The sequence below is a fragment of the Salmo salar genome, chromosome ssa06 (assembly GCF_905237065.1).
Source record: "Salmo salar chromosome ssa06, Ssal_v3.1, whole genome shotgun sequence".
NCBI lineage: Eukaryota > Metazoa > Chordata > Actinopteri > Salmoniformes > Salmonidae > Salmo > Salmo salar.
In genome coordinates, this window is record NC_059447.1 from 83,236,151 (window position 1) to 83,258,312 (window position 22,162).

General features: G+C 43.8%; 1 protein-coding gene across 4 annotated transcripts in view; it reads right to left on the minus strand.

Moving 5' to 3' along the window:
- LOC106608217 (RNA-binding protein 25) overlaps positions 1–21,740 on the minus strand; it is a 30,529-nt gene extending 8,789 nt beyond the window's left edge. The window contains exons 1-7 of one of the 4 annotated variants that reach the window (XM_014206048.2): positions 21,592–21,740; positions 14,537–14,612; positions 10,725–10,927; positions 8,387–8,459; positions 6,027–6,196; positions 5,352–5,540; positions 3,620–3,706 (exon numbers count right to left, since the gene is read on the minus strand). In XM_014206048.2, coding sequence (XP_014061523.2) covers positions 3,620–3,706; positions 5,352–5,540; positions 6,027–6,196; positions 8,387–8,459; positions 10,725–10,927; positions 14,537–14,612 — 798 coding nt within the window. In that variant the 5' untranslated portion in view covers positions 21,592–21,740. The remainder of the gene's footprint in view (positions 1–3,619; positions 3,707–5,351; positions 5,541–6,026; positions 6,197–8,386; positions 8,460–10,724; positions 10,928–14,536; positions 14,613–21,591) is intronic. The other 3 variants (XM_045721090.1, XM_045721089.1, XM_045721088.1) reach the window with 3 other exon arrangements.
- Positions 21,741–22,162: the final 422 nt, after the last annotated feature.

Here is a 22,162-nt window from a genome sequence, read left to right on the forward strand (position 1 = left end):
TGATAGACAATGCTTTTTCTCCGCAAAGTCAAGTGTCCTTATTACAGGAGAAACAGAAAGAACAAGCGTCAATCCTTTTGTTAAACTAGTTGTTGGTGACTTACAGGTGTGGAACTACGGATTTCAGCTCTTCGCTGCCCCTACAAGCCTATACCAGTTAGGCCTGGGAGGAAAAGCAGGTCAAACGATCCACAAACGAAACATCATGAGATTCTCTCACTTCTTTCTCAAGCAAATCATTAAAAAAAACAACCATTAACTTCAAAATGGGGTACATTGCTAAAAACAAAGCTGTGAAAAATCCAGGTACATCTTTTTACATACTGTAGTTTTATCACATTTTTTGTACAGGTAAATTAAATTGTAGAGACTCTTACCCCTGCTTCAGTCTTCGGTAGTTCTCCCGTGACTCACTTTCCCAGACACACTCAGAGACATCTTTCCCTCCTAGCAGCTACACCCATGGCTCCCCATGTACTCTGAAGTGATTTACAGCTACAATTATAAGCCACACATTCTGAATGCATTGTGTTTGTCATGTATGTGTCGGGTTGAGACCACAGGATTCCGATAGCTGTCTGCTCTTGACATAAAAGCAGTCCATTGGTCCATAATGAACAACAGATGGTTGTCCTGACCAGAACTACAGAGCCATGGGTCTAGTGCAGCTTAAGACCAAAACAATAGGCAGAAGAGAGAGATGGGGGGGGCAGGAGAGAGAGATGGGGGGGACGGAGGCAGCAGAGAGAGATGGGGGGGAACGGAGGCAGCAGAGAGAGATGGGGGGGACAGGCAGAGAGAGATGGGGGGGGGACGGAGGCAGCAGAGAGAGATGGGGGGGACGGAGGCAGCAGAGAGAGATGGGGGGGACGGAGGCAGCAGAGAGAGATGGGGGGGACGGAGGCAGCAGAGAGAGATGGGGGGGACGGAGGCAGCAGAGAGAGATGGGGGGGACGGAGGCAGCAGAGAGAGATGGGGGGGACGGAGGCAGCAGAGAGAGATGGGGGGGACGGAGGCAGCAGAGAGAGATGGGGGGGGGACGGAGGCAGGCAGAGAGAGATGGGGGGGACGGAGGCAGCAGAGAGAGATGGGGGGGACGGAGGCAGCAGAGAGAGATGGGGGGGAGGGAGGCAGGAGAGAGAGGGGGGGGGGACGGAGGCAGCAGAGAGAGATGGGGGGGACGGAGGCAGCAGAGAGAGATGGGGGGGGACGGAGGCAGCAGAGAGAGATGGGGGGGACGGAGGCAGCAGAGAGAGATGGGGGGGACGGAGGCAGCAGAGAGAGATGGGGGGACGGAGGCAGCAGAGAGAGATGGGGGGGACGGAGGCAGCAGAGAGAGATGGGGGGGACGGAGGCAGGAGAGAGAGATGGGGGGGACGGAGGCAGCAGAGAGAGATGGGGGGGACGGAGGCAGGAGAGAGAGATGGGGGGGACGGAGGCAGCAGAGAGAGATGGGGGGGACGGAGGCAGCAGAGAGAGAGATGGGGGGACGGAGGCAGGAGAGAGATGGGGGGGACGGAGGCAGGAGAGAGAGTGGGGGGACGGAGGCAGCAGAGAGAGATGGGGGGACGGAGGCAGGAGAGAGAGATGGGGGGACGGAGGCAGGAGAGAGAGATGGGGGGACGGAGGCAGGAGAGAGAGATGGGGGGGACGGAGGCAGGAGAGAGAGATGGGGGGGACGGAGGCAGCAGAGAGAGATGGGGGGGACGGAGGCAGGAGAGAGAGATGGGGGGGACGGAGGCAGGAGAGAGAGAGGTGGGGGGGACGGAGGCAGGAGAGAGAGAGATGGGGGGACGGAGGCAGGAGGGGGACGGAGCAAGAGAGAGGGTGGGGGGAGGGACGGAGGAGAGAGAGGGGTGGGGGACGGAGCAGAGAGAGAGGTGGGGGACGGAGCAAGAGAGAGAGGTGGGGGACGGAGCAAGAGAGAGAGGTGGGGGGGACGGAAAAGAGAGAGAGGTGGGGGGACGGACAAGAGAGAGAGGGGTGGGGGACGGAAGAGAGAGAGAGGTGGGGGACGGAAGCAGAGAGAGAGAGGTGGGGGACGGAAAGGGGAGGGGGACGGAGAAGAGAGGGGTGGGGACGGAAAAGAGAGGGGTGGGGACGGAAAAGAGAGGGGTGGGGACGGAAAAGAGAGGGGTGGGGACGGAAAAGAGAGGGGTGGGGACGGAAAAGACAGAGCACAGGTACTATGGGCATGGCTGGAAGGGAGATGAGTCTTAATCAATCTTGTTCCTGGATCTAATTGGTTAGTCTGTCTTCCTACTTCAACTTACCTTGCTCTGTGTTCTACCGGTGACAGCTTGGGCATAGAGTCACTAATTAACTGCATGTAGGCCATAGGTACATTACTCTCCCCTCTTATATATTAACCATAGGCCTTACCATTCACACTGGAGACATCTCATTGTGTATTAGGAGCTCCTTTACTGCAAGTCTACTGCTGTAAATAATGAACTTTGAAAACAACTCAAATAATGGGCACATGTAAATGAAGAGGGTGAATGGCAACTGGAATCAGGTGGAAAAGGAGACAGACAAGTTAAACAAGGGAGAAAGAAAGAGCTAAAGTAACGGACAGAAAAAACAACGAGAGAGAGAGAGAAAAGCCCTAACACACACACACTCATCGACAGGGTGGATTGGGACTTACCCAACTGGTCTTCAGAACACAGAGTGCTGTGGAGGGGCGCCCCCCCCTCCCTGCTATAACAGTGGTTATTGAGTCTCAGTGACTTTCACACACATTATGTAGAATAAACAATTTACAGAGGACTCACACAGGTTCACTGGCCTCTACGGCTTGGGGATAACATGATAAAATGTTGGAAATCGAATCAGCATGTTTCTGTCCCCATATGGTAAATAGGAGCAAGACCAATGTCATGTTGACATGTATCTAATGGAAACGGTTGGCTGTGTATTGTTTAGAGGTTCTCCTAAGGTTCCAGTCACAAACGTACGCCAGAGTGCCTGTGCAGTTGCCCCTATGCGAGTCTTCGAGAGGGGGGCGTCCAGTATATGTACAAAATAAAGGAAAGCTCATACTTACATCCTATCCTCGACAACTTTTTCCAAAGCTCTGAGATTCATCTTGCTTTAGTCACCATATGATGTCTATCATAATGGTTGGGTTTAATGAATAGATTAGCTTTAAGGTAACTTTACATTGTCGCCATGCATTTTGTTTGTGTGTGATGAATGACTTATGGATCTAACCATCTGTACTGTCACACCTAAATACCCTAATATACACAAATAAGTGTTCCGCCATCACACGAGTCAAATTAGGTTTGAAAACGGTGACAATACTAGAAATCGGACAACTATTCGTGTTGGAACAGACTGTAGATAACATTGAAATGACATGGTAAAAATCCAGATATTTCTAAATTTCTGACATTGCCAATCAAAATCTGATTTTAGAGCAATGTATACAATATTTTGGTATAAAAATGTTACTATTCTCCCATCCTATATTTAGAGTACAATCATGAAAGGGTCTTTGTGCAAGTGTCCACTAGCAGTAAGTGTGAAAACTAAAAGGAGTGTACTACTAGCATGTGTAGCTTCTTTTCCCAAACCTGCAATGTGAGTGAGAGAGATGAATACGCTACTGTACCTTGTGGGTGTCGCGGAATTTACTGATCTCTCTGGAAATCAGGTCTCTCTTGTCATCCTCCAACCCGTCAATTGCGTTGATATCCTCCTAAGGGACAATGGGATGCAGGCAAATGGGACATTGTTCAGGGTCATGCCGTCAACTGGGGACCATTTCTTACACGGAACCCAAACCAGCTGTGCGCATGCGCCATCGTGCATAAATGTATTTTGTCCCCCCACACCAAACGCGATGACGGCACGCAGGTTAAAATATCAAAACAAACTGAACCAATTACATTCATTTGGGGACAGGTCGAAAAGCATTAAACATTTATGGCAATTTAGCTAGCTAGCTTGCTGTTGCTAGCTAATTTGTCCTGGGATATAAACATTGAGTTGTTATTTTACCTGAAATGCACAAGGTCCTCTACTCCACCAATTAATCCACACATAAAACTGTCAACCGAATCGTTTCTAGTCATCTCTCCTCCTTCTAGGCCTTTTCTTCTCTTGACTTTATATTGTGATGGGCAACTTTCATAAATTAGGTCATTACCACCACTGACCTCGTTTGTCTTTCAGTCACCCACGTGGGTATAACCAATGAGGAGATGGGAGAGCCAGGACTTGCAGCGCGAGCTGCATCACAAATAGAGCTGACTTCTATTTTAGCGCCTGGCAACGCAGATGCTTGTTGGCGCACGCGAGCAGTGTGGGTGCAATAAATGAATCATTTAGATTTCTACATTTATTTTGCATTTTGCGCACGCGACGCGAGCGGTGTCGTCAGCATGTTAGCGTAGTGTTGCCATTTACACAGATCACACAACCTGAAGAAACACCTAGAGCTGTGGGCCAGTTTCCCAGACACAGATTATGCTTATTCTTGGTCTAAAAAGCATACTCCAGGTAGAATCTACATTGAAAAAGCTTTTAAGTCCAGGACTAGACTTAAGCCCTGTCCAGAGCTTTGTGTATCAGTAAATGTATAATGTGCCCAAATACAATATCACAACCCCAACCAATGCATATCAGGTTACAGAGAACGGACCCCCCCCCAGAGTGATAACAGAGAAAGGACCCCCCCAGAGTGATAACAGAGAACGGATCTCCCCCCCCAGAGTGATAAGAGAAAGGACCCCCCCCCAGAGTGATAACAGAGAAAGGATCCCCCCCCAGAGTGATAACAGAGAAAGGATCGCCCCCAGAGTGATAACAGAGAAAGGATCCCCCCCAGAGTGATAACAGAGAAAGGATCCCCCCCAGAGTGATAACAGAGAAAGGATCCCCCCAGAGTGATAACAGAGAAAGGATTCCCCCCAGAGTGATAACAGAGAAAGGATCCCCCCCAGAGTGATAACAGAGAAAGGATCCCCCCAGAGTGATAACAGAGAAAGGATCCCCCCAGAGTGATAACAGAGAAAGGATCCCCCAGAGTGATAACAGAGAAAGGATCCCCCCAGAGTGATAACAGAGAAAGGATCCCCCCCAGAGTGATAACAGAGAAAGGATCCCCCCCAGAGTGATAACAGAGAAAGGATCCCCCCAGAGTGATAACAGAGAAAGGATTCCCCCCAGAGTGATAACAGAGAAAGGATTCCCCCAGAGTGATAACAGAGAAAGGATCCCCCCAGAGTGATAACAGAGAAAGGATCCCCCCCAGAGTGATAACAGAGAAAGGATTCCCCCCAGAGTGATAACAGAGAAAGGATCCCCCCCAGAGTGATAACAGAGAAAGGATCTCCACGTACCTCCTCTTTTTTCTCTTTCCTTTTCCTGCGTTGCTGAGATTCATCATCATTCAAGGGAGCTTTGAGATCGCTGGCGTACTCTCGGATCAGCCCGTCGATGGTGCCCTTGACGATCTGGTCCCGCATCTGGGTGTCCTTGTCGATCACCTCCTCCTCTTCCTCCTCTTTTCCATCCTCTGCTTCCGCCTTCTATCACAAACACAGAGAGAGCGAGAGGAGAAAGAAAGAGAAGGCAAAGAGAGGGAAAGAGGGAGAGAGTTGGCAGGCAGGTTAGTATTATAATAAGTATTATAAGTCGACTCAGCCTAACTAGTCGAAATTGAATGATAAGGGGCTGTTTTGTTCCAGGCCTTTCGGGACAGAGTTGCCCATTTGTTTAGGCAGCCCTGCTTCCTAGTGCTTGGTCCATCTTAGCCTCCACTAGATTACATTGTCATTCAGATTGCAAGAAACGTTCCCCTCTCCCATCTGCATGTGTTAATTCGTTGTTGATATCATAGAAATAGAATGAATGGGGAAGCCCGTTCTATCCACTCTATTTTGATGGTCGATATATTTGACCTGTCGATTCTGTTTACTGTGGCAGCACCATTTCACCAAATCTAATTCCAGTTCTATGTAAATGTACTTTGCGTATAAAGGTGATCCTGATTGCAGCGTGTCCCCACTCCCCACCCCATTGCCGTTGGTGCTACTCTTCTTCTTGGCCTTCCACTCGTCCAGCTGGGCCTTGGTCTTGGCGTCCACCTTCACCAGCAGCTTCTTCTCCCCGATCTGCAGCTCGTGGAGCAGTCGCAGGGCCCGCAGCGTCGACTCTGGTTCCTTGTACTCACAGAATCCAAAAGCTGTAGAGAATAGAGGAGACAGGAGGGATGGCACAGTGTTTATCACACACCAGCGCAGATTCACCACCAGGAATCAGTGACGGCAGTGTAGTAGGCTGGGCCTACCCTGTAAAAATGAAAAAAATAACAAATGAAAAATAAATTGTCAATCATTTAGTCATCTTTTCTACATGATAAAATTGATTTCTGAACTAGTACTTACTTCCCAAATTGGCAGCCTTGCTGTGTGCCTTTCTCCCGCCCTTCAAACTCAATGCAAGGCATTGACAGGACTTGTGCATGCATGTTTCTACCATACACACTGAAAGGCAGGCCGAGAGCTTTGCTGCTTTTCATGTGTCAGTATGTCCCATTCATTTTCATTGCACTAAAACAACAAAATGTGCATTGGTGTGAAAAAAGTAATGGGATAGGCAGGGCTCGCTCCTGCCTGTGGACGTCACATGTCAACTGCCGCCTTTTGGCGGTTACGTTCGTTTTACTGCTAGCTAAAACAAGCTGATCAGGGCGGCTAACGTATTGCATCTGAAACAGTTTAAAGTTGGATTTTCTAGCGAAACAGGGTGATATGGGATGGAAGACTAGCACCTGAGCTGAGGGACCTACATCAAAAGGGACAGAAAATAACACGAGTGGTATCAGAATGACTGGCTCTGTGGCTGCACCGCTAGCAGCCGACTCTACTGCTTCCAATGCCTGCTATTCTCCACTCTTCATTGAACATCAATATGCACAATGCAAAGTTAAAGAGAACCAGATTTTGAAAGACCTAGCTAATTAATGCTACCAGGGTAAACAGGAGATGGCATTTCGTGGCAACGATGACAGTGCCAGCTCATCAAACAGGCCCAGGGACAACTATGTGGAACTATTACAGGCCTTTGCTGAAAAACATTTAACAGGTAGCAGCCCATTTAAAGACGGCCATCATGTTTGCTTTTTGCTCATGACCTATGATAGAATTTTCAATAAAACTGATGCGCTGCTCCAGGTTCTGCAGAACAAAGTGATGGATGTGTGTCTGCCGTACCCATAGAAACGACACAATGAAAGAACTAGAACAGCAGTGACAAGATGTTCATAGTTTATATGAGCGATTCGAGCATAAATGCAATGAACTGTGCCTGGCAGAAACTCGTAGTAAACACCTGATCAGAGTAGAGGGCGAATCTACTCCAACATACTGGACAATATCAATGTTCAGATGAGAGCCAGGTTTGACCACTTTGGTGAACTTCATTTCCTTGGCTTAGTGAACTACACTAAATAAAATGCTCATCAAAATACTGCAAGTACTTTGACTTCGTTAGACTTGAGGCTGATCTTGTCAGATTGTACAGTTCACAAATTATAGGAGACAAATGAACTGGACAGCTCCTTTTTGTTCCAGCATGACCTGACACAGAAGGTCCCCGAGGCGACAAAGTTACTGCAGCTGGTCCTCACTATAACAGCCACAATAGCGTTCATTGAGAGGTCATTTTCTGCACTGAAACGGATAAAGACATAGTCGAAACCGGACCGATCAAGGATGACTCATCCCTTGCCATCATCTCTTTTTAAAACTGACGGCCAACAGTGAGGAGATAGACGGACGGGCTGTTGCACCATCTACTATGATTACATGTCTGTTGTGTTAGTACACATCTCAGATCAGTAATGCTGACTACTGGGCATGCTGGGTCGCTGTCTGCGGTGCTGAAAGTCACATGTTCATCCAGGGCAGCTAGTTGCGTGGGGCACAAGCTATTAGGGCCTGTGAATGTACCTAATGGTTGGCCACCTACCTGCTGCTGTTTGGTTGTTATCTTTGTGATCGTGTCATACCGACAAACACTGTAGCAAAAATACGCTTTGTGTGTGTGTGTGTGTGTGTGTGAGAGATGAGGACCGGGGGAATTAAGGAATAGCTTTGTCAGAGTCGTGTTCATTAAAATAAAAAATTCAAATGAGTGTTTCTTATCGGGAAAGTCCACGTAGTCACACCCTGTTTCAGTCTGTTTCCATATATATATATATATATATATATATATATTTTTTTTTTTTTTTTTTTTTTGGGGGGGGTATATATATAATTAGTGCCTATGGACCAGGAGCATGCTAAATAGTTGTTGCTTCAGATTGAGAAAGCATGCCTGGGGGAGGGACATTGGACTTACATGGTGGTAGAATATTTCACAAATGTTGTACCTGTTCTGTTTTTACCTTGAAGTTTTCCAGAGGCTCCTTGGACTCGCTTCCAGCTTAGGACCAGACCACATTTCTGAAGAGAGAAACATTTCTTTATGACATGGACCTACTAAAGAAGATGGTTTACATTTATATCATAGAGTATCAGGTGCAGTGGTGTAAAGTACTTAAGTAAACATACTTTAAAGTACTCCTTAAATTTGTTTTTTGGGGTATCTGTACTTTACTATGAATATTTTTCCCTACTTTTGTTTTCTTTAGGTATGTAGTAAAGTAATGTACTTTTTACTCCATACATTTTCTCTGACACCCAAAAGTAAGTTACATTTTGACAGGAAAATGGTCCAATTCACACACTTATCAAGAGAACATCCCTGGTCATCCCTACTGCCTCTGATCTGGCAGACTCATTAAACACAAATGCTTTGTTTGTAAATTATGTCTGAGTGTTGGAGTGTGCCCCTGGCTATCCGTCAACAATAAATACAAGAAAATTGTGCCATCTGGTTTGCTTAATATAAGAAATTGGAAACTGATTTATACTTTCGATACTTAAGTACATTTGAGAAATTCCATTTACTTTTAATACTCAAGTATATTTAAAACCAAATACTTAGACTTTTACTCAAGTAGGATTTTACTGGGTGACTTTCACTTTTACTTGAGTCATTTTCTACTAAGAGATCTTTACTTTTACTCAAGTTTGACAATTGAGTACTTTTTTCACCATTGATCAGGTGAAAACCAGAAAAAAATTGAAATAAAATATTTGGCCAAAAGAGAAACATCTTTTACAAATCAGTTGAACCCCAAAGGCTAACTGAACCTTCATACACATACCGAAAACAGAAAACCTCTCAAAACAACTATCCTGATTTGAATTGTCTATTTGAAAGCTGCATTGTACTAATATGATGTGTGACTAAAGACATTGGCCGTATCCGAATACCCATAACAGCGTCCTAAATAGTAGGCTGAGGAGTATATATATATTGTTTTAAATAACGTTTTATAGTATGTGACAATTCGAAAATGTAGTATGCTTTAAATGCGTAGGTGTCATACTAATTTCGGCTTTTCATATAGTATGAATGAACTGTAAACTTTTGGGGAATTTCTCACTCACAATGCATTCAAACTGAATAAAAGGACGGCTTTGAGATTTGATATTTCTTTGAAAGTAAAAAATATAAACATACACATACATACATATAAACAAACACACACACACATAATAAACGAATTGAAGATGCAAAAAGAGTTTCCTGCAGTTCTGTCCTTAATAGGATCACGACTATTTAATCGTACATCTTTGAAAACAGATTGTTATTTGCAGCCTGCAGTGCCTTTACTTTAGCTAAATAGCTAACATTAGCTATGCGCTTTAGCAGGACTTGAAGTTAGCTGGATACCTGAAAATCTTGCTGTTGTTGAATGACAACTTCATATTTAACCTAGCTAGCCAGTTAGACTATCCTTTCCGGTTTAAACCCTGAGTGTACAAAACATTATTAAGGACTCCTGCTCGTTCCATGACAGACTGACCAGGTGAAAGCTATGATCCCTTATTGATATCACTGGTTAAATCCTCTTCAGTCAGCGTAGATGAAGGGAAGGAGACAAGTTAAAGAAAGATTTTTAAGCCTTGAGAAGTGGATTGTGTATGCGTGCCATTCAGAGGGTGAATGGGCAAGACAAAATATTTAAGTGCCTTTGAACGAGGTATTGTAGTAGGTGCCAGGTACACCACTTTGTGTCAAGAACTGCTATGCTGCTGGGTTTTTCATGTTCAACAGTTTCCTGTGTGTATCAAGTATTGTCCACCACCGAAAGGATATCCAGCCAACTTGACACAACTGTGGGAAGCATTGGAGTCAACGTGGGCCAGCATCCCTGTAGAACGCTTGACACCTCGTAGAGTCCATGTCCTGACGATTTGAGGCTTCTAAACTCACTTTTTAAAAACTTGTTACAGATTCTATTTTTGGAAACAGAAAACTGTATGGAAATCAAATGTTTCATCGATGAGAAAATGTGCAGAACGCTGAACAAAATCCATCCCGGTCCATCTTTTCCCACTGGGCTTCCTCATCACCATATTTGGTAGTGAGTGGAAACGCCAACCGGATGCTTCACATTTATACATCTGGTGAAATATCTGGCTCATTTTTCTAGCTGTGGTAGTATGCCAAGGCTGTGGCATACTTCTTACTAAACATTTTCATAAATAGTATGTAGTGCGCTCGTTTGGTTATTGGGACATGGTCACCGTCTGTAGCCTAAATAAAAGGTTGCTGTCTCTTTCCAATATGACTACATGCAAGTTCCACTTCCTCACCGCCAGCAACTTCCGAATCAGCATGTCCGAGGCCTTCTCCGAGATGTTTCCTACAAACACTGTGGTGGTGGGGCCGCTGTTCTCGTCCGGGGGAGCTTCCTTCCTGGGGGCCGCGGGCTTACTGACCACGGGCATGGAGGTGGGTACCAGGACTGTGGGGTTCTGGGTCATTATGCCCATGTGGACTGGTATCATTGGGGTACCTAGAAAAGTGATAACCCGGATTAATGTATACAAAATATATTTGGATTAAAGGAAAATTAAAATCAAAAACAATCTGTAGGTATTTGTTTCTTTAGTCCACTGTTGATACACTCCTGAAATGTTTTGCATGTCAGCAATCAAGTTTCCAAGATATATAACTTTCAAAATACAGGAAGTGTCACAGTATTGGTGCATTCGTAATCAAGTGGGAAGTGGGACTTTACCACCATAGAGTTAGATAGAGAACTATAGATGGACAAAACCTGTTTTGGTATGGACATTACCAAAGGGCTTCATCATTTTAAGGTAGTCAACTGGGTGGGACTTCCTATGGGTGAAGGAAGGATCACATGATTCTATCCGGGTCATCAGCCAATGAATTACAGTGCCTTCAGAAAGTATTCACACCTTCACCTTTTATACATTTTGTTGTGTTACAAAGTTGGATTGAAATGGATGACATGTTTTTTTTTGTCCATGATCTACACACAAAACTCTAATGTCAAAGTGGAAGAAAAATTCTAACATTTGTAAACAATTCATGAAAAATGCAATGCTAAAACACAATCCCCTGAGTCAATACATGTTACAAATCACCTTTGGCTGCGATTACAGCTGTGAGTCTTTCTGGGTAAGTCTCGAAGAGCTTTCCACACCTGGATTGTGCAACATTTGCCAATCATTCTTTTCAAAATTCTTCAAGCTCTGTCAAATTGGTTGTTGATAATTGCTAGACAACCATTTCCAGGTCTTGCCATAGATTTTCAAACAGATTTAAGTCAAAACTGTAACTCGGCCACTCAGGAACATTCACTGTTTTCTAGGTAAGCAACTCCAGTGTAGATTTGGCCTTGTGTTTTAGGTTCTTGTCCTGCTGAAAGGTGAATTAATCTCCCAGTGTCTGGTGGAAATCAGACTGAACGAGGTTTCCTCTAAGATTTTGCCTATACTTAACTCCATTCTGTTTATTTCTATCCTGAAAAATACCCATTCCGTAACAATTACAAGCATACCCACATAACATGATGCAGCCATGACTATGTTTGAAAATATGGAAAGTGGTACTCAGTAATGTGTTGTATTGGATTTGCCCCAAACATAATACTTTGTATTTAGGACAAAAAGTGAACTGCCTTGCCACATTTTTTGCAGTATTACTTAAGTGCCTTGTGGCAAACAGGATGCATGTTTTGGAATGTTTTACTCTGTACAGCCTTCCTTCTTTTCACTCTGTCAATTAAGTTAGTATTGTGGAGTAACTACAATGTTGTTGATCCATCCTCAGTGTTATCCTATCACAGCCATTAACCTCTGTTTTAAAGTCACCATTGGCCTCATGGTGAAATCCTTGAGTGGTTTCCTTCCGCTACGGCAACTGAGTTAGGAAGGACGCCTGTATCTTTGTAGTGACTGGGTGTATTGATACACCATCTAAAGTGTAATTAATAACTTCACCATGCTCAAAGGGATATTCAATATCTGTTTTTTTTAGGTGCCCTTCTTTGCGAGGCATTGGAAAACCTCCCTGGTCTTTGTGGTTGAATCTGTGTTTGAAATTCACTGCTCAACTGAGGAACCTTACAGATAATTGTATGTGTTGGGTACAGAGATGAGGTAGTCATTCAAAAATCATGTTAAACCCTATTATTGCACACAGAGTGAGTCCATGCAACTTATTATGTGACTTGTTAAGCACATTTTCAGGCCTGAACTTGGTAAGGCTTGCCATAACAAAGGGGTTGAATACTTACAGTGGGGGGAAAAAGTATTTGATCCCCTGCTGATTTTGTACGTTTGCCCACTGACAAAGAAAGGATCAGTCTATAATTTTAATGGTAGGTTTATTTGAACAGTGAGAGACAGAATAACAACAAAATATCCAGAAAAACGCATGCCAGAAATGTTATAAATTGATTTGCATTTTAATGAGGGAAATAAGTATTTGACCCCCTCTCAATCAGAAAGATTTCTGGCTCCCGGGTGTCTTTTATACAGGTAACGAGCTGAGATTAGGAGCACACTCTTAAAGGGAGTGCTCCTAACCGCAGCTTGTTACCTATAAAAAAAGACACCTGTCCACAGAAGCAATCAATCAGATTCCAAACTCTCCACCATGGCCAAGACCAAAGAGCTCTCCAAGGATGTCAGGAACAAGATTGTAGACCTACACAAGGCTGGAATGGGCTACAAGACCATCGCCAAGCAGCTTGGTGAGAAGGTAACAACAGTTGGTGCGATTATTCGCAAATGGAAGAAACACAAAAGAACTGTCAATATCCCTCGGCCTGGGGCGCCATGCAAGATCTCACCTCGTGGAGTTGCAATGATCATGAGAACAGTGAGGAATCAGCCCAGAACTACACGGGAGGATCTTGTCAATGATCTCAAGGCAGCTGGGACCATAGTCACCAAGAAAACAATTGGTAACACACTACGCCGTGAAGGACTGAAATCCTGCAGCGCCCGCAAGGTCCCCCTGCTCAAGAATATATATACATGCCCGTCTGAAGTTTGCCAATGAACATCTGAATGACTCAGAGGACAACTGGTGAAAGTGTTGGAGGGAGAAATCTGTGGAGGGAGCTGAAGGTTCGAGTTGCCAAACGTCAGCCTTGAAACCTTAATGACTTGGAGAAGATCTGCAAAGAGGAGTGGGACAAAATCCCTCCTGAGATGTGTGCAAACCTGGTGGCCAACTACAAGAAACGTCTGACCTCTGATTGCCAACAAGGGTTTTGCCACCAAGTTCTAAGTCATGTTTTGCAGAGGTGTCAAATACTTATTGCCCTCATTAAAATGTAAATCATTTTATAACATTTTTGACATGCGTTTTTCTGGATTTTTGTTGTTGTTATTCTGTTTCTAACTGTTCAAATAAACCTACTATTAAAATTATAGACTGATCATTTCTTTGTAAGTGGGCAAACGTACAAAATCAGCAGGGGATCAAATACTTTCCCCCCCACTTTATTACCTTAAGACATTTCAGCTTTTCATTTAATTAATTAGTAAACATTTCTCAATACATAAACTTTGACATTATGGCCATTGCGTGCAGGCCAGCGACAAATCTCAATTTAATCAATTTTAAATTCAGGCTGTAACACAACAAAATGTGGAAAAAGACAAGGGATGTTAAAACTTTCTGAAGGCACTGTATACTTGTGAGCAAACATTCCATAACTGTAGTTAGCAGTAAATTGCCATACTTGGCTTTATACCTGTTCAAACAACACACTCTAGATGGCAGAAGGCAACCTTTCAGTTTGTTTGCCAACTCAGAAGTAGTAGAAGAAAATGTACTACTTCAAAATGGAGATGGCTTCGATGGCGCTGGCCGTGCACTCAGACACCATACTGGGACATAGCGATATCATTGGTATATATGTTTACCACATACGACTGGGAAAAATCCATTTGAACGGCTCTCCAACTTGTAATTACTAGTGGGAAACTCATCCATTATATTAATGTTTCTCTATCAATACAAAGTTTGCAGAGTATTATATATCCTTTACAAATCAAAGGCATGTTCACAATTGACTAACTACCTGTATAATTTACATAGACAGGTCCATAGGACAGGACCTCTGTCTATGACGACTCACCTGAAGGAAAACCAGAGAACTGTGGAGGGGGGATTCCCGGTGGCAACAGGGGTCGGTTGAGATGAGGGAACGACATCTTGTGGAAATCACCCACATAAAACATTGGACCAAAGTACACAGTCAGAACAGTCATAAGAGAACAGTGGACACAACAGTAAACAACTCTCCAGTCCAAACAGGATGACTGGTATAGCGAGTGATTTCAGGCCTAAAAAAAGCCTAATTAAGTTACTGATACCTCTCACCAAGTCACCTAACGTCTTCCAAGCGCCATAAGATACCGTCATGAATTAACATGGACTGTCAACGGAGACACGGGTATTTTTCTAAGGCATTGAACTGTCAACGCGTTCACGTCACGCACAAGTCATGTAGACATAGTGTTTATGTATACGTCACACGTTAGATTATTATGAAATATCTCACCATGAACACCTACGAGTGAGTTTATTATGAAATATCTCACCATGAACACCTACGAGTGAGTTTATTATGAAATATCTCACCATGAACACCTACGAGTCAGTTTATTATGAAATATCTCACCAGGAACACCTACGAGTCAGTTTATTATGAAATATCTCACCATGAACACCTACATGTATACGATGCTTTATAAATATTATTAAATTGGAAGAGCAATCTAATCAATTGAATTTGTCAATTTAGCTAAAATAGGCCTATCACCTCTAAAAATATAGATTAGGCTGGATGGTTTGCAGCCTGCCACCATTACTGTGTAGATACTGTATAGGACTCTTTCTGAAATCAACATGGACATGAGGGCTTTAATGGAGCCCTATTCAGGTTCACCCGTTTCACCTGTTTCACAGATTCAATCACTGTCACCATGCACTCCTTAGGCTATATGCTAGCTATCAATTTCTGTGGAGGGTTTGATGTGTTATGGTTAAAAACATGGCTTGAATTGAGGGGGTATGTGAGAATTTAACAATTGTTATAGAGAAGGGCAAAAAACACATAGGCTACCCCTTGTTCACTTATACACTGAGTATACAAAACATTAAGGACCTCTGCCCATGACAGACTGACCAGGTGAAAGTTATGATCCCTTATTGATGTCACTTGTTAGATCCACTTCAAATCAGTGTAGATGAAGGGGAGGCGACAGCTTAAAAATCTCTTTGAACGAAAACAACCACTCCCGGTCGGAATATTATCGCTTTTTTTGAGAAAAATAGCATAAAAATTGATTTTAAACAGCGGTTGACATGCTTCGAAGTACGGTAATGGAATATTTTGAATTTTTTTGTCACGAAACGCGTCGGGCGCGTCACCCTTCTTTACCCATCGGATAGTGTCTTGAACGCACGAACAAAACGCCGCTATTTGGATATAACTATGGATTATTTTGAACCAAACCAACATTTGTTATTGAAGTAGAACTCCTGGGAGTGCATTCTGACGAAGACAGCAAAAGGTAATCAAACTTTTCTAATAGTAAATCGGAGTTTGGTGAGTACCACACTTGGTGGGTGTCAAAATAGCTAGCCTGTGATGGCCAGGCTATCTACCCAGAATATTGCAAAATGTGCTTTCACCGAAAAGCTATTTTAAAATCGGACATAGCGAGTGCATAAAGGAGTTCTGTATCTATAATTCTTAAAATAATTGTTATGTTTTTTGTGAACGTTTATCGTGAGTAATTTAGTAAATTCACCGGAAGTGTTCGGTGGGAATGCTAGTCACATGCTAGTCACATGCTAATGTAAAAAGCTGGTTTTTGATATAAATATGAACTTGATTGAACAAAACATGCATGTATTGTATAACATAATGTCCTAGGATTGTCATCTGATGAAGATCATCAAAGGTTAGTGCTGCATTTAGCTGTGGTTTGGGTTTATGTGACATTATATGCTAGCTTGAAAAATGGGTGTCTGATTATTTCTGGCTGGGTACTCTGCTGACATAATCGAATGTTTTGCTTTCGTTGTAAAGCCTTTTTGAAATCGGACAGTGTGGTTAGATTAACGAGAGTCTTGTCTTTAAAATGGTGTAAAGAAATTGAATGGTGTAAGAGAAATTGAAGTAATAGCATTTCTAAGGTATTAGCCCATAGAGGTTAAATGCTCCGGAATTGAGAAGATTAGTGGTCGCCTATGCCTATATACAAAATACCAAAAGTATTGGTCTATCCATAGACAAAACATCTTAACAAATTAACGTTTTATTTTCAGGAGGGGGATACTCATTGAATCTGGCTATTCATTTCAGTGCAGTTGCATTCTTACGCATAACCTATAGGCTAAACGGAACCGAAAACATCCCAGCCCATTGTGATCACGTCATGACAAATCCTGAACATTTTGGCTTTATTGAGCCTTGCTTTTTAGAAATAAACAGGCATCGGCTACAATAACAATTGGTTTAGATATGCTCCACATGTGGTATTTTGGCCATACATCACAAACCCCTGAGGTGCCTTATTGCTATTATAAACAGAGCAGTAAAAATAACTTTTGTCATACCCATGGTATACGGTCTGATATACCATGGCTGTCAGCCAATCAGCATTCAGGGCTTGAACCACCCAGTTTATAAAGAACTTTATAAAACCATGCTTTATTTCATATGTGTATGGAGCCTACCCTACTGTGTGAGAGATGCATGGAAGAATTCCAATGCCCATGTTAGAAATGGCAAAGAGAGATGTTTCTTCTCCTTTTCGCTGCCACAAATGTGGTCTTAAGCCTATATAAAAACACAATTCATGCCATTTCTAGCCTACTACATTTTAAATGACTGGAGACATTAGCAGAAGATGTCTTTATACAACAAAAAATACAAGGTAGCCTGCCACTGACAGTCTGCGTACTGCCACCTACAGGTCTGTGGGCTCATTGTATGAATTAATACATTTCTCTGTGCATGTTTTGCAATGCATCAGTGCAGCAATGTATCAATTTAGCCAATGTGATCACATCAACTATATCGCTGTTCATTGTCTATATATAGCCTAGACTACTCTTTGAAGAGCTAGATTTTAGGCTATCCTTATCAATATGTGGTTGCACAGATATAAATAAAGCCCTCAGTCAAATTAAACTGTAGGCCTAGAGTCAAAATAACCACCCATTACTTCACTAAAATGTATCAATGGCTGATAGGCTATGGACAGGGTGATCAGCAGGCTATGGACAGGGTGATCAGCAGGCTATGGACAGGGTGATCAGCAGGCTATGGACAGGGTGATCAGCAGGCTATGGACAGGGTGATCAGCAGGCTATAGACAGGGTGATCAGCAGGCTATAGACAGGGTGATCAGCAGGCTATAGACAGGGTGATCAGCAGGCTATGGACAGGGTGATCAGCAGGCTATGGACAGGGTGATCAGCAGGCTATGGACAGGGTGATCAGCAGGCTATGGACAGGGTGATCAGCAGGCTATGGACAGGGTGATCAGCAGGCTATGGACAGGGTGATCAGCAGGCTATAGACAGGGTGATCAGCAGGCTATAGACAGGGTGATCAGCAGGCTATAGACAGGGTGATCAGCAGGCTATAGACAGGGTGATCAGCAGGCTATTGACAGGGTGATCAGCAGGCTATAGACAGGGTGATCAGCAGGCTATAGACAGGGTGATCAGCAGGCTATGGACAGGGTGATCAGCAGGCTATGGACAGGGTGATCAGCAGGCTATGGACAGGGTGATCAGCAGGCTATGGACAGGGTGATCAGCAGGCTATGGACAGGGTGATCAGCAGGCTATAGACAGGGTGATCAGCAGGCTATAGGACAGGGTGATCAGCAGGCTATAGACAGGGTGATCAGCAGGCTATAGACAGGGTGATCAGCAGGCTATGGACAGGGTGATCAGCAGGCTATGGACAGGGTGATCAGCAGGCTATGGACAGGGTGATCAGCAGGCTATGGACAGGGTGATCAGCAGGCTATGGACAGGGTGATCAGCAGGCTATAGACAGGGTGATCAGCAGGCTATGGACAGGGGTGATCAGCAGGCTATAGACAGGGTGATCAGCAGGCTATGGACAGGGTGATCAGCAGGCTATAGACAGGGTGATCAGCAGGCTATGGACAGGGTGATCAGCAGGCTATGGACAGGGTGATCAGCAGGCTATGGACAGGGTGATCAGCAGGCTATGGACAGGGTGATCAGCAGGCTATGGACAGGGTGATCAGCAGGCTATAGACAGGGTGATCAGCAGGCTATGGACAGGGTGATCAGCAGGCTATGGACAGGGTGATCAGCAGGCTATAGACAGGGTGATCAGCAGGCTATAGACAGGGGTGATCAGCAGGCTATAGACAGGGTGATCAGCAGGCTATAGACAGGGTGATCAGCAGGCTATAGACAGGGTGATCAGCAGGCTATGGACAGGGTGATCAGCAGGCTATGGACAGGGTGATCAGCAGGCTATAGACAGGGTGATCAGCAGGCTATAGACAGGGTGATCAGCAGGCTATGGACAGGGTGATCAGCAGGCTATGGACAGGGTGATCAGCAGGCTATAGACAGGGTGATCAGCAGGCTATAGACAGGGTGATCAGCAGGCTATAGACAGGGTGATCAGCAGGCTATAGACAGGGTGATCAGCAGGCTATAGACAGGGTGATCAGCAGGCTATAGACAGGGTGATCAGCAGGCTATAGACAGGGTGATCAGCAGGCTATGGACAGGGTGATCAGCAGGCTATGGACAGGGTGATCAGCAGGCTATGGACAGGGTGATCAGCAGGCTATAGACAGGGTGATCAGCAGGCTATAGACAGGGTGATCAGCAGGCTATAGACAGGGTGATCAGCAGGCTATAGACAGGGTGATCAGCAGGCTATAGACAGGGTGATCAGCAGGCTATGGACAGGGTGATCAGCAGGCTATGGACAGGGTGATCAGCAGGCTATGGACAGGGTGATCAGCAGGCTCCCCTTAACTTTCCTTGTCAATTGATATGATAGCCTACATTGATTTAGCATTGTCTTATAATGTAGACTAGTTTTAGATATCCTACAGAAAGGATTTGAAGCTAAGGTAAAGTATTTAATCTGTTTCTTGGGGGAAAGGAGAAATTTGATTGGGTGGGATGCGCTGCAGATGGCTTTCATTGATGGGTCCTTTTAGGTGGGTGGGTGTGTGTGTATTCAGAAAGTTTCCTAAAATAGGCCTAGCCTGTCTGGACTTCATCTCTTCAATCAGATAGAAAGAAAACTGTAGGCAGCAAGCGTCATGGTGGTCGGTATGTGCGATCGAGAAATGACGACAGGTGTCCGTTTGGCATTTCCTCTTATTAAAATGGGTGAAAATAATGCAAAGTGGCCAAGCTCCTTTCACGATTCATATTTTCAGTAGCATATTATTTTTCCTGACGGCCTATTTGATCTCTCTCTCTTTACTGTGTCCTCTAGCCACTGAACGAGAATGGCCGCAGCAGCCTATAGCCTACTTTGCAAGTGGCTGAACGCTGACACATTAGATTTATTTAAATTGTATTTTAGGGCTGGCGAACTCCGAACTTGCGGGGGTCCAGAGAAACTACGCTATGCCGGTGATGCTGGGGTAACATTTACATAACAACGACGGGTAGGCCGTCATTGTAAATAAGGATTTGTTCTTAACGGACTTGCCTTAAATAAGAAAACATACTAAATGTTCTAGTAACAGTCCGTTCTGAATAGGGCTTATGACATGACTTTCTATCAGGTAGGCTATAACCACTTGATCGATCGATTCAACTTGGAATTTCAGCAATATAATAGACTAATGAAGACATTGATGTGAGAAAGATTACAGCTATATATAGGCTACAGTGGATTGATGGATTTGCATATAATTACTATTGGAGTGCATAATTGCCATTGTGTTTATCATATCCAACGGGTGACGAATATAGGCTACAATTGCCAGCAGTAGGCCTACCATGTAAGAGGAAGACGAGTTTCTTTAAACGGAAAATAAAGAAAATCTAATCCAAATTGTATGAGTTGACCCTCCTGCAGTTCAGAGGCTTTGGGTATTATAATAGCCTGGAGATGAACAATATAGTTCAAAGCTATTTTTTAAGAAGCAGGTGCCACGCACACATTAGTCAGGCATTGTTATCACGACATGTCAGTCAGACGTTTAACGGTTGGCGACAGTAGATCAGTCGGCTTATTTTTGGCTCTTTTCACCCAGTTATCGCTGAAAACGCGGTAATCAACTACAATGACCATAAGCCATTGCGCGCCTACTTGTCCGGTCTGTTTCTTTTACGCCTGCTATGTTAGGTTAGTGTGGGAATAGAAAATAGTTGATTGTCAAGGCATCACTACCTTGAAAATACATGATCTAAGTGACTGATAGTTGACTCTGAATGCCAACTATGCCTTATTATAACTACTGATGATTGTGTCAGACAGCAGCTCTATAGAGATGACATGGCTTGGAATTAAATAATAAAGTCATCAAATAAAACTAATGTAATATGCACAACAACTGAAATATTTTATTAAAGTAATGTTAATAAATTATAGTTAAGTGAACCAGTAATGGACAGTCGTGGGACTTTAGTTGTTTTATTATGTGTTGCTACAGCATTCAACCCACAATGTAGTGCATTTAATGTTTTTTTAAAACCAGTGATTATTGTTTTATAATCGAACCGACCTCAAAAAGCACTAATCGTTAAACACTATTGGCTGTATAATGTGTCAGCTGACAACTATTCATATCTAAAATTCCAACCGTGTCGTGTGTGTGGTTGAAAAGCCAGGCCTGGTGCTAGCTAGCTAGCTGGCTAACTACTTATAAAAATACAAATAACCTTCACGTTGGCATTGGTTATATTGTCGTTAGGGACAACTATAGCCAACCTACCCTAATTATTCTCGCTAGTTAGGCAAGTAATGTTAGAGGTTTTGCCCTCCACAACGGAACAAGCTTGACAAGGTTAGCTGCGGCTGCTGTAGTTAGCGGATACGCTGGCTAACTACCGGGAAACCATTCGCAATGTTTTGAGTTATCTAGCTACCTACCGTTGTTAAAACTCAGACAATGTGGTGAAAAAGTAGCTACTGAATCAGATTTGACATACCCCAACACGTCGGTTTATCGATTATTACGGGCGACTCTTCACGTCTGTGTAGCTACCTCCGGTAAGATGCTCCGAGGTATGGTTATGTGGCTAGCTAACTGCGATACATCAAATCCGCAAAAAGTCAGCTCACGCGCGGAGGGTCGTCACTAGTTACCACAGCCACAAAGTCATAAACCCCGCCTAGTTTTACAATGTATCTTCTTTATCGGTGGAGTTTATCGGAGATTGGCGTTCAATGTTATGGTTCTTCTTGTTGTTGTTGTTGTTGTTTTACAATGTATCTTCTTAAAATGTGATTTTAGACCTAACCTTAATCACATTGCTAACCTTAAATTAAGACCAAAAAGCAAATGTTTGTTTCCAACTTTGTGGCTGTGCTATCTAGTGGAAACAACAACAGAGACGTACATTTTTTAGCAAAGGAATATTTGATTTGTCGATTCCGAAGCCATGTTTTCAACGTCCAGTTCACAGACATTTCACCGGATGATTACATTTGAAGCACCCTCTTGGCGTTTCCACTCACTAGCAAATGTGGTAGCGAGAGGAAGCCCAGTGGCCGGCAGTA